Raw genomic sequence first — 13,039 nt, forward strand, 5'->3', positions numbered from 1 at the left:
GTAACGTGACACTTGCAGATAAGCCTGTTCTGCTGTCATGGTTTAATTTTACACATCAGTATTAAAATTTCTGAGCATTTGCTGAACATCAACTCTCCTTTTACCACATGAGGTTCTTCTGTAGTTTTCTTTTTTTTTTTTTCCCCTTTAGCAGTTGCATAATTTTGGACTCTCCTTGTTTTCTTTTGCCATGCCTCCATTTTCTAGCTCTTTTACTATTTTTCTGCAATCTGAGTGTTTGTGCTTAAAGCTCTTTCCTCTCTTCCTCTGCCGTTATTTTTCTCATTCCTACACACTTAGCCTGGATCAAGGATTTTCAAGATCCTCTAGATATACAAAGCAATTCATTTATTTCCCCTGGACATTCGCTTAATGGAAGGAAGGAAATGTTACTAGAGAAAAGCACTATGAAAAATGTGATGCTTTTTTTTCTTTCTGGCAAGGGATTGATCTGGATATCCAGACTGACACCCAGAAACTATTCAAATGACTGCCTGATCTTGCTACAATGCAGACAGAGCCAGCTGAATCCCATCAACTATTTAACATGTACTCAGCTGGTGTAGGATGTTGAAGTGATGGGAGGGTGTGCTGTTGGGCAGTGACTGCTGGGAAAGCAGGGGAACAGAAGGTGTTAGACATAGATGTAAGCGGAGAAAACAAGACCTAGGAAAACTTAGTCCTCTGCAAAACTGAGTAGCTGTACAGCTCAACTGGAAATGAGGATTTTCGTTACCTTTCTAAGAAGCTAGGTAATGTGGCAGAAAGGTTATTTTCTACCTGTGACACAACATCCTGTCTCAATTACCATGTATGAGACCTGGAACAAAATATCTTCTCTACTGTCTTTGTGAGATCTAACAGGCTAAACAAGACAAGAGTAAGCCATTGCACAAAGCAGCTCTGCTTTCCAATCTGTAGTGGTGGTGGGGAGCGAGAGTCTATAGGTAGTTGGACCATGAAAGCACTGTAGGCTGGTAAATGTGCATGCGTGTGTGTATATATATATATATATTTCCCAGTTATAGCATTTTACCACTTCCAGGAAAAGAGTATATGAGTCTGCATGGATGGGAAATCTTCATTATATGAAAGTCACGTGTGGCACTACATTATGAATTTATGCTACTTGCTGTACCACTATTTACTCACTGTCATGCTATTTGCTAGACAAGCTATGTCGTGCCTAAGTTAGCTCTATATGCAGAGAGTGTCACTTAATAAGCAGCAGCAGCAAACACTTTGCTTCCTAGTCATCCTCTGGAAAAAAAGAAAAAAAATATATATATAAACTTAGTCTGTCACACAAAAGTAGAAGATACTTTGTTAGTGCTTGTTTTGGTAGACTTGCAGTCTATAAAATAATGTATACTATTGCCCTAAAGAATGACATAATCTTGATCATTGCAGTCATATATGTCGGAAAAGTCCAGAACCTTTTTTTTTTTACTGTCCAAGGACTGTTAATTCAGTCCTCTTCTCTGTGTGTTATGAAAGTCCCAAGTCCTCTGTCTACATGCAGTTTTTCCTAATACCTTTGAGAGAGTCTGCATGCTTACTCTCTTTCCTTTGCATCCCATCTTTAGTTGGTTAGTTCACATGTTCCACATGAGCATGATGGGCCAGAAAGGGAGCATGGAGGGATCATGTAAGTCTTTGTAGGGAGGAACCTAGAGTTTGGATGTCACATTTTAAAAAGGACAGTAGAGAATACAGATGTTATGGATTGTATTAGCTTGGTCTGCAGAGATCTACATCCTGTATTGGATGAAATAGTTTGACCTCTTCTATTGAAATGCAAATGTCTGACCGTTTCCTCCAGCAAAGTGAGTCTCATTATTTCTCCTTGTAGCCTACGTTTACCCTTCCTCTGGTCTCCATCACCCTGACCCCAGAGTTTCTGCTTTTCAAATATGTGCTTAAAATTTGTCTGCTATGTGATCGTTTTATGAGGTGATATCATGAAGTATAAGTATGTGTTCCAGCTGTGCTAGTGACCCTGCCTATAAACCAAGGAGGTTGGCTTAGTATACTCTTGCCCTCCTGCTTAATGTGACTTAAGACAAGATGCAGTGATCCAAAGTGCAAAAGTGAAAGAGAGTGAAAATCCAGATTAGATCCTGGAAAAAGGAAACTCTAAGTGAAACCGACTTTTTATCTCTTTGCGTCTTCATGTTGACACTACATTAGGAAGGCTGACATCAGATATCCCCAGAGGCCCAAATTCAATTTTCAATCAAATGTGAAAGACTGGCTTGTAAAGGCCAAGAATGAATTGGTTCTGCCAGAAGAAAAATTAGCACAGAAACAAGCTTATTTCCAGAGAAACTACTAAAACAACTCTGTGACGACTTAATAGGGATTGTCCTTGTCTGATTTTTTTTTTTTTTTAACTTAGTGGAAGTCCAGGGTTTGAAACGATCAGTCTCTACAAGGAACACATCCATCTCCAGACTCATTGCATGCAGTAATTTGTAGTCAAGATTACTTGATTACAAGATAACAAATATTTACAAAAGCTATACAGACATGTCAGTCCTACTTGCTTCCATTTTCCTCTGTAAGAAGCTGCAGATATTTTGTTCTGCGTAGCTGTCATGCTATTTCTTAGCACCGAGTTCTCATATTGCTATGGTTCTAGGCCATTTGCTATTACAGGAGAAGATTTAGGTCTGTGGTTTTTCAGCCTTTTTTGATTTGTAGACCCCTAAAAATTTTTCCAGCAGTAATGCAGTCTCCTTTAGGAATTTCACATATGTAAAGTGATGTTTGGCATACATGAACTTGCTTTTTCTCCATCACTTCATGCAGATTCTTTAGTTTTCCATGGGCTTGCCAGGCTCTGCAGGTCATGAGCTGGAAACCAATGATTTAGGTGAGCTCTTGAACTATTGCTCCTCCAAGTATACACTGGTGCAATAGATGAGTGCCATAAGATGAGTAACATCAAGGCTAATGTTTTGGGGATATTGCGACTTTCAGTGCTTTACAGTTTCAAACTTGAATACGGGGTGTTTAAGTGACTAGCGTTTGCATAAACAAAAAAATACATGGTGATGGTGCACCAAAATCGATGTTGTCCTGCTGCCTCAGTGGCTTTGGATGCGGAGCTGTGGGTATTCCAGCTGACCCATAAATTGTAACAAGTTGCTCCAGAGCTTTAGTTATCAAGTAATACATGTTCTTTGTTTTTTCTAAGCCTAGTCCAAATCAAATAATCTACAATATGATTACTTTAGATGGAGCTCAGGCTTAGGAGGAAATGTGGGATAAAGCCCATGCATAAATCAACTTTGTCTCTGCGCTGCTTTATGCACCATATTCTTCTGCCCCAGGAGAACTGGCACAATTTTAGAGGCCATCAACACCTCTCTAATGGCTGAGAGACAGCTATTAGTAGGAAACACCTTCCTCACTGCAGTAGGCTGAGCTGCTCAGCCTTTGTAGCCCCTGTATTTATACAGAAGAGGGGTACTGCATCTTCTCCTGCTCATCACTTTGCTGTCAGTGACCTGGAGGGGAACAACATCCACCCACTTAGAATTATGGAAAGACTGCTGTAATCATTTCCATTACTATAGTCCCTGAATGCTCTAAGCGTTGACCACGTTTCTACTGTATGAGTTTCAGTGCTTGTGTGAAACATGAAGAGGGCCTAAAGATCATCCGAGGTGATCTCCTGACAACAGGAGATTGTTGTCAGGATTGTTTGTCTCCTGACAAAAGTGGGTATCAGGGAAAGGCAGATGGAACAGTACAAGACAACAATAAGATAAGATAAAGCCAATGTATTAGTCCATGGTCTTGGAACACCATCTGGGCCATCTGGTGATATGTGCTTCTGCAGGTACCACAGGGGAAAAAAAAAAAGTTTTGAAGGATGATGACTTCCTGTAGCTGTTCCACAGCACATATGGTAGTAGTCTGAAAATGTAACCAAGAAGAACTGTAGACTGGCAATGTTGCCAACCAGAATTGAACTCATAAAAGTGAATTGAAGATGATAGGCTAGATGGACACAGGTCACAGTCAGTCTTGGAAATGAATCAAACAGCTTTTTCCTTGCTGCAACAGAGAATGCTCAATCAAAGTAGGGAGGTAAGCAGGGCTCTGGTTAGGAAAAACAATCAAGTGAGACATCCAATGATTAAAAACACAGGAAATAATAATGCAGCAGCGGTGATGCAAAAGTGAAGAGAATGTAGCTAAGAGCTCTAGATGTATGTATGGAGACAAGGTTATGTATCTGGTCTGTTACAGTGGAAGAAACTATAAATGTGGACATTTTTTCTGAACAGGAGGGTCCAGAACAAGGTCCAAGTTGAAGAAGACATCTGACTCGCATTTCTTCTTACTCTCCTTTACTTGGCATCTGTTGTAAACCTACCGTTCCCTAGCCTGAGACTGATCTCAAGGTCATTGTTTTGATTCTACTCGTATCCCTCCTGCCAAGAATTTTATAGAGCTTGGTGTTCTTTATAATGAAAGTATACTGCCCATCAGCTGATACTTCCAGATTTTCAATTTTCTTTTTGGCCTCCTAAGGCTTTAATATGAAACCTTCCATCTCACTGTCCGTCAGAACCACTGCTCTTGAATTATGGCCAATTTCCTCTTAATATCCACAGCAGGAGTTTTTAATAAATCAAAACAACAAAAAAATGCTGGCCTATTCCCATCCTCCAGTGCTGATGGATTTAACTCCGTGCCAACAATAAGCCAGACAAGATGTTATGGAACCTTTTTCTGTACAGGCAGTAGAAGATACACTCTTCCCTTCCTCAGGAGTCAACTCAGTGTAAAAGAGGCATGTAACCCTGTGCCTCCGAAGATAATGCAAAATAAAAACAATAATGCTTCTCCAGCAAACGGCATTAAGAGAAAGCAAGGAAAAAGGTGAGATGTTCCATTAGGTCCAATAGGTCTCTGTTCTCTGAGCCAGTGAAACTTCTCTGCTTTAATTACATTTACGGACATCCTACTTGGGGCTGACTTTCCCTGCAGACCTGTAGAAAACCTGATGACACTCCTGAATGTCTTTTCTTCTGATTTTCTTGTCATTTTAGTTACTGTGTTTAGGTTTCTGCCCTTGTTCATAACCTGGTTGAAGCTACATGCAACTGTCACTACATCTGTAACTTCTCCCCTCCCTAAGGTCTCTTTCTTTCAAAGGCTGAGATGGATGTATTTCTCCATTCAGCCACTCTCAAAGCTCTTTTCCAAGGGATGCATCCTATCTGAACTTGGCAGGGAATGTGCATGACATTAATTGCAGGACCAGTCAGCACTGTTGCTGACTTCCTCGAGAGAAGCTCACGAGTGAACAGCTGAGACATTTCACCCTAAACAGCGGTGTCTTTGGCCCCAGCTGGAGGGGGCGTATCACTCACAAGCTACAGTGAAATGTGTGGTGTGGACAGTTATGTCCTTTGTGTGTATCACTTCTACATTTTTACTTTCCCATGGTGTTAATTTGGCACCCCCTGGAGGAAATACGTTTGAGAACACTTACAGGAAGCAAATATTTTAAAAATCACCTTTGATTAAATCTATTGTTTAACCAGTCTTTCAGTTTTCCAATTATCTATGCAGAGTGAGTCTTTGCAGAAATGTTAATGCAATTTTTCTGTAGGCAGATTTTTTTATCCTGAGATGATATGTGCATTCTTTTTCTTCTGTAGACTAAACATGTCAATCTAAGACTGTGACTGTGGAAGTGTTGGAGAATTTCTTTAACATCATGAAGTAAACGCTCAAAAATAAAAATGGAATGGCACCTATGACAAGACAAAACTTGAATCTGGCACAAGATACATAAGAATTGGTATACATACTTATTCTCATGGCTAGTATGGGCTTATTCCAGGTAAAATGGGGGAAAAGACCTCACTGTAGGCTGTGTCTGGATTTACAGACCAAACCAGTATCTTGGGCCATAGCAAGAAATACTTCCATTTTGCTAATGAAGTCAAATCACTTTTTGTTAGACAGGAAAAACAATGTTCTGAGCTTGTGAACTAGCTACAGATTTTCATGGTCAGAAACTGAAAAATGCCGAAGTATCTCTTTTGCCACTCCAGGCTTTAAGGGGGGGGGGGGGGGGGGGGGGGGAAAAGATGTAAGTAATTCTAAGATGCATATTGGCTATTGGCACAGCTTTAAAATTCTCTTTCAATTGAACAAAATAACTGAATGTTAGCAATTTTTAAAGACGAAAGTCAACAAGGTATTTTGTAATTATTACCACTTTGCTCTCTTCAAGAAATACCTGATTGAATTACAAAGGAATTTTAAAGAGATCTGTGAACGTTGCATATCAGTCCTGCATCCAGTCAAGCTAACCTGTGAAGTGTGAACAATAATTGCATTATTTTTGATCTATGTTTGTCAGCTGGGCACAGAGCAGTGTTTTCATTGCTCCTTCTACCCCAGCAACAAAGCTGAGTCATTGTCCCTGGTGAAAGGGACTTCTTCCTGGAAAAATGCATTGTTTCAACAGCTCCTGCATGCATGTTTTTGGTGTGTTGTTTTTTGTTTGTTTTCCTGGAAAGTCCTTTGCATTTTCCTGGGGCCTGCTGCCTAGAATACGGTCCTTCATTTTGAGATTCTTAAATCCAAACTCGTTGCAGCTTAACCTTGAAACTCATGGGAAATTCAAAGGCTTTTCAGCGGACTAAAGGAGAAAGTCACAACACAGATATTGTCATGTTGGTTTCCACTAGATTAAAAATTTCCCAAACACAAGCAGTGGTCAGTAATGGATGTTTGGATAAACAGTGTAAGAAAAGGAACACAAATGATCCTTTTCCTGTTTCCTTCTCATATGATGCCTCTAGCCGTCTTCCTTTCTCTACCACATAATAAGGCAGAGATCCGGGACTGGCTGCCTGATCTGGAAAACACTTTATGTTAAGAGTGCATTCCCATTTACATCAAGGGAAGAACATTGATCATTTGCAGGACTGGACTATCAGTATTTAGGAAAATGGTTGACAAAAAGGCTGTCCTTGGTATGTTTTCTTTTGCCCTACAAAGTTGTTTTTCCTTGTCCGCTGACAAGCAGCCAACAGTAGGAAACCACCATTGAAGATGGCTGTGATAACATTACTCTTGCTGGGTTAGGAAGATCTTTATTTTCCATGCAAAACACACAATTATTAGTTTAATTATATAGCATGTTTTTCATGTTGCATTTGCCAGATCTGATATTGTTAAGAATTTAATATTACTTTTGCCAGTGGTGAAAAAATGTAGAGAAAATTAAACAGCATCGGTCTTTCCACATGTTATCTATCACGGGGTGACAGAGAGCTCCAGTCATTAATGTAATACAAATACATTTGAAATTTTACAGTAGGATATGATTAGCTGCCTTCACGTCCTTTTCAATAGGATTGATATCTATGTTATTCTTTATCAGGAATTCCTAAATTTCTTTTGCTAGAAACACTATCAAAGGTGCCAGTTTCTGGCTTGTATCCATCTGTGTATCATGGAGCATTTTGAAACAGCTTCTGTATGTACCCCTACAGGTAGGCAAAAAGGAAATAATATTTGTAGCTTCTTTTTCTCCTGAAATTAAAATATACCTACACAGTCCAGAGCCTGAAAGTGTATTCCTTTTAGAATGACCTGGAGTGTAGAAGGAAGAAAGAGAGGGAGTGTATTGCTAAAGAAACATTAACTGATGGAACAGATGGGAAAGACAGACTCTCTAGAAAAAAGTTCCTGTTCATTTTGCCCAGCTCTGGGCGGTGACTGGTACAAAACCAGCCTGTTCAGGGGTGGCTTCTTTGTAATGTCATGTAAACCACCCTGAGCAGGGAGGGACACGTCCTCAGTGTACACTGAAGGCAGCTATAGCAGTCTGCTGTTCAACTACATAGAGCAGCAGATCGGTACATCTCTAATTATTATTTATCTGGCTGGCTAAGCAGCGCAGCATTTAAAACCTAATTTGTTGTATAATTTAATTTTAATTGAGTCTCCCATCCACACAGGACTCGTTAAGCTAGCTGTATGTTTCACTTGCTGTCTTTTTACATGGATACTATGGGAGAGCTGCAGGAGTTGAACCAATCGTTCGCTTGCACTGTGCTATCACCAAGGTGCAGTAATTCCTTGGTGTGATTGCAGAGGGATCTCTTGGCAGGAATATTTGGGAAATACGTTTTCTCTATGCCACAGCGTAACAAAACAACTTCCTCCCTCAGCTAATGCCATGGTTTACACAAAAGATTTGGTTGTTGGGCTTTCAGTTACATCTCCCATATGCTGGTATTTTCCTCTGCTGCTCAGAGATAAAAATTACTAGTAAATGTGAGCAGTAATAAAAATGAAGCACTGTGACAATGCTTTTGAGTGATAGTAACTTTCACTGATGTGCCTCTCTTCAAGTGTATAAAAGGCACTAGTTCTCAGTGAGGACAAAGTTGAAAGTAAGCAGGGCATTTTACAGACCAATCCTTTTGGAGGAATGCGCAGGCCTCAAAGAACCAATTTTGTGTAGTAGTATTACTAAGGGAAGAGTTATAGGCTAAGGTCAGTAATGCAAAGCTCTTAAATACGTGCATCAATTTTGACTTACATGGATGCTTATGTTTTCTCCTGAACTGGGGCCCATGCGACTGAGAACTGTGAAGCAATAGTGTACTTTATATATCAGTTAAAACTGCAGATCTGAAACACTTTTAAAAATTATTTAGCTTGTACCCAGAGAGATGTGGGGCTTTCTTGCATAGGCTGATGTCACTGTGAAGTTCACGTGGCCAAGGGGATCCACAGGGGTTCCAGGAAAGCTTAAGATAAGAGCAAAGTCTCATCATTCAAGCCTGTGAATCAAGTAGGAGTATCAAAGCAAAGAAGTCCAAATGGTTTTGTTTTCAGTGTGTTTTCTTTTTCTTCTTTTTTTTTTTTTTATGCCTTCTGATTTAATCCAAACTTCAAATTTTTTGGGGGGTGGTGGGGAGGCGGGGGCAGAGTTCACTGCAACTGTCTGGGTTGTATGACTAATGTAAGAAGCTAATCGTTGGTGAGATCTAGGGTATCTCAGTTTCCTCCTGCTCTATTTTGATGCACTTAAAACCGTCCAAGTTCCTTGGATGAATGTGGTGAAGGAACTCACAACCAGAAAGCTGCTACTGGTGTTGTGCACAAGGATAACAGTTAATCTGCCTAAGAGGCCATCTTACTTGCGGCGCTAATTGGCTTGAGAGGATTATGGTACTATTAGTACAAATGTCCCAGGAAACACTTGAAACAGATACACAGAAACAAGGGACAGGTGTGCAGGCTGACCAACAAATGGGCAGTAGTGATAATTCTTTATGCAAGGGGGGAGGAAAGGACTAAATTCAGGTGCTTTCTGTCTTAATAGCCTTTGTGGACCTGATGTGTGTGTGTGTGGGGGGTTAGGTTATTTGTGAAGTTCTTCAATGATTCAGAGAAAGAGGCAGTGATGCATAAGAGGATATCTTTCAGGAGACCCTGAGGAAGATGCTCCAGACTACATGGATGTGTCCACCAGAGGACACACAGCTGCTGGTGGGCAGGCATGAGGGCTGACTGCCTGAGGTAACAGCCGTGAGGCTGGAGGGTGAAGGCAGCACCAAGCACGTGGTGGAGGGAGACGGCACCGCTCCGTAGGATTTCAGACTGACCTAAGGCAGGAGCAGCATGTGCTCAAGTGAGAAGGTAAATTGTTCTTGGTCAGTTTAGCACCTTAAGGTGGCTCCCAACGGGATGGAAGGGTGGAAGGTGAATTAGAGGACCTGGGGAAACAAGGATGAGACTGATGGCCCCACAGAGGCTGGGTTAGTGCAGTGGGGCTGGGAGGGCAGGCCCTGCCAGCCCGGTAGGGTTGCCCTTGGGGAACTCATGAGACCTCCCACTTGGTGTTTTGTTCAGTTATGTTGTTTGTTTGTTTACAACTGTAGAAGAGGGTGTTAAAACAGGGTGCAAGCTACAACCTCAATGCTCACAGCAGAAAGCAAAGATTTAAAAACAAACAAACCCTACCACCTTTGCTACAATCTCTTCATAGTATAAAAATGAGAAGGTTATGGGGATAACAAAGAGCAAGGTGATGATTCTTAAGGGTGTGGAAAGCGCTGCTGCTTGCTCTCGTCCCTGCTAGCCCTGGGTTTGGGTACATAAGGACTCCCCCAGTGATTCAGCCGGGGCTCCCCGCTGTGGGCACAGACCCCACCAAAGGGCACTGATCCCACCTCAGTGTGAACATCATTTCTAAACGGTTTCCCTTGCAAGTATGTTTTTATTTAACTACCAACTCTTCAGTAACTAAGAGTTAAGCTACGAGTATTTTTCACTATCCGCGACCGAGCTCAGCCGCTTGCCAGCACGCCCGACCCCCTGTGAGACCCTCGGTCCGCCCTCAACAAAGATGGCGCCCGTTGCGTTGTTCCCCCTAGCGAGCCAGCCCACACCCAAGATGTCCGCCGAGGCGTCGCCCTCCGTCCCTCCCCTCCCCGTCTCGCTTCTCTCCCCGATGCGCCGCGGAAGACGCGACGCTCCGGCCGGCGCGGCTCGGTGTCGGGCGCCGGAAGGTCCGCCCCCGCCGCCGGTGCGTTCTCTATGGCCGCCTCCAATGGCGGGCCGGGCCCCGCCCCGCGGCGATCAGCTGAGGGCGGCAATGTCTGGTGACAGGAGCCGCCTCGGCCGCCGCGCTGGGTGTAAGGGCCGGGCCGAGGGGACGGGGCGCCGGGCACCGGGCGGGCAGCCGGGGGGGGGACCTCGGCACCCCGCGGCGCCCTTCGGCCCCCCCCTCGGAGCGGGGCGGAGGGGAGAGGGGCGGTGAGCTGCGGGGAGAGGGGAGCGCGGGCCTGCGCTGCCCGCTGCCCCTCAGGCGGAGCCCGGCGAGGCGGCGGCGAGCGGCCCGGGGAGGGCGTTCCGCCTCGGCACAAAAGGGGGCGGGCGGGGGCAGGGAGGGGGCCCGGCGAGACCCCGGGGGGCGAGGGGCTGAGGGGCCGTGTGCGGGGCCCGGCCCCCGTGAGGGGAAGGGGGCGGCCGGCCGGCTGGCTATCCTCCCCCCGCCTCACCCCGGGTGCTGTGTGATTTGGGGTCGCTTTGTTTGTTTGTTTTTGTCAGATGTGAATCCAAATGGAGCGCTCGGAAGGAGGCGAGCAGAGCAAGCAGCAGCAGCAGCCCTGGGGGAAGCTGATCCGGCTGGGTGCTGATGAGGCAGAGCCGCACGTCCTGCTGCTGAAAAGAGAATGGACGATTGGTCGGAAGAAAGGTGGGACAGGCTGCTTGTGCTAGGGCGGGTTGGAGGGGACAGCAGGGAGCCCCTCCTGGCCTTTAAAGCATTAGGAGGTGGAATGTAAGTCGTTGGACTGAGAGTAGTTGGGTCTGGCCGCTTTCAGCTGTCGGAGGTGCTCCCCAGACTGTCCCTTGTTCCCCTTGGCACTGTGCAAAGAGAAAGTGTTACACTGACCTTTTTCTCGTTTTCATCAGATTTCAGCATGTGCACGTTTATAAGTGACTGTGCCTTTTAGGTCGTCTGTGACAGTTTGTACAAATAAGAACAAATGATAGTTGATTCAGAAGAGTGTCTGCATCAATCTTACTTAGGTTCCCTTTTCATTACTGTGGTTAAAATCAGTTGGAACTGCAATACAAAATGCTTGGGCTTCACAGAAATGAAAACGTCCACATAAAAGCTCACGCTACTTCTGGCTATATAAAGATTGCCAACAAGTACAGAAAGTTTCTCAGAGTGGATGTAAAAGCTTTATGTTCTGCATCTAAGGCTATTAATATTTGTCTCTTATTTTAATGCTTACTGTACTTGTCACCATGGTGTTATAATTTTTTCTACTCTGCCATGACAACCCTAATTTCCAATTCCTGTCCATCAGATCAAACTATTTAGCTAATTGCATTTTGTAAAGCAATAGCCTTGAACAAGTGCTAGATGTTATTACTCTATGAGTGATGCAGATAGCATGTTGTTGGAAAAACGTTTTATGTATTTACACATGGTAATATATATTTAGATTGCTTAACATTATCTAAGCTGTAGATAAATCCTTCAAATTGAAGTCTAGATGAGGGTTGGATTTCTTGCAAGTTGAATTGTTTCTGTGCCTGTCTACTGATAGATCAATAAAATGAGTGACTCTGAGAATGACAAGCTTTGGCTTGTAAATATTACTCGTAACATTTTCAAGAACATTAGAAAGGACAAAATGCTCCAAATGAGCTTTCCTGCTACTGGCGTGATTCTGAGTAAAATTTAGTTTACTTGCTTTCATTGTGCTTCCTGTTGTTGCAAGTTGTGCAACAGTTAACTGTAGCTGTTGACTGTGCCCTGAGTCTTTGGAGCAGGATAGCAATAAGCTGTCACAACTGTCACCAGCATTAGTGGCTGCTCCTTTTGGGTATGTTGTTTTTGTCAGCTGAGGTACAGTGCACCTACAGTGTGAGTAGGTGAAAGAGAATCATATTTTTTGGGTTTAATTTTCCTGGAAGCAGGTCCTTTGAGTCATTTGTGAGAGAGATTAGTGTCTTACGCAAGGAACTTTGAGAATTGCCTTGAACAGTCCATGTTAAAGGGAAGTAAAAAACACTTGATTTGCTCAGAGCCCTGGAGCTGTAGGGAGGAAGGTCTCTACCATGTCAATATTGTCACTACGCTTCTCCAGCATATCCCTAAATCTTAGTCAGTCCTGGGGTTTTTAATCTCCAGTCAGCTTTAATAATGTAACAGCACTGTCAACAAAGATAAGGAATATTTTCTTATTTAAAACCAAACAAAAGAAAAAGGCAGGAAATTTATCAGCTCTGGGTTCCACTACTTCTTCCCACTACACCAGGATGAATCAGAAGTTAAATCCAATCAATCAGCGTTACACTGATGTGGAAAAAGAGCTGGGTGCTCTGTGACATATCCCTCTAGAATTTAGGTTGAATGCTTCTCAAGTATTTGTGAATTGGTACCACTCTGGAGCAGAGTAATTGTGACATGATTTCCATCTGTAAAGGCTGGGAGTGGGGAAAGAAAGGGAATGAAAATATCTTG

The 13,039-nt window shown here is 43.2% G+C and overlaps 1 protein-coding gene across 3 annotated transcripts in view; it reads left to right on the forward strand.

Annotated features, from left to right (window-relative positions):
• Positions 1 to 9,551: 9,551 nt before the first annotated feature.
• CHFR (checkpoint with forkhead and ring finger domains) overlaps positions 9,552 to 13,039 on the forward strand; it is a 28,629-nt gene continuing 25,141 nt past the window's right edge. Inside the window, exons 1-2 of one of the 3 annotated variants that reach the window (XM_013173499.3) lie at positions 9,552 to 9,693; positions 11,107 to 11,254. In XM_013173499.3, coding sequence (XP_013028953.1) covers positions 11,119 to 11,254 — 136 coding nt within the window. In that variant the 5' untranslated portion in view covers positions 9,552 to 9,693; positions 11,107 to 11,118. Of the gene's footprint in view, positions 9,694 to 10,503; positions 10,692 to 11,106; positions 11,255 to 13,039 lie in introns of those variants that run through there. The other 2 variants (XM_048063741.2, XM_048063740.2) reach the window with 2 other exon arrangements.

The sequence above is a fragment of the Anser cygnoides genome, chromosome 17, assembly GCF_040182565.1.
Source record: "Anser cygnoides isolate HZ-2024a breed goose chromosome 17, Taihu_goose_T2T_genome, whole genome shotgun sequence".
Lineage (NCBI taxonomy): Eukaryota > Metazoa > Chordata > Aves > Anseriformes > Anatidae > Anser > Anser cygnoides.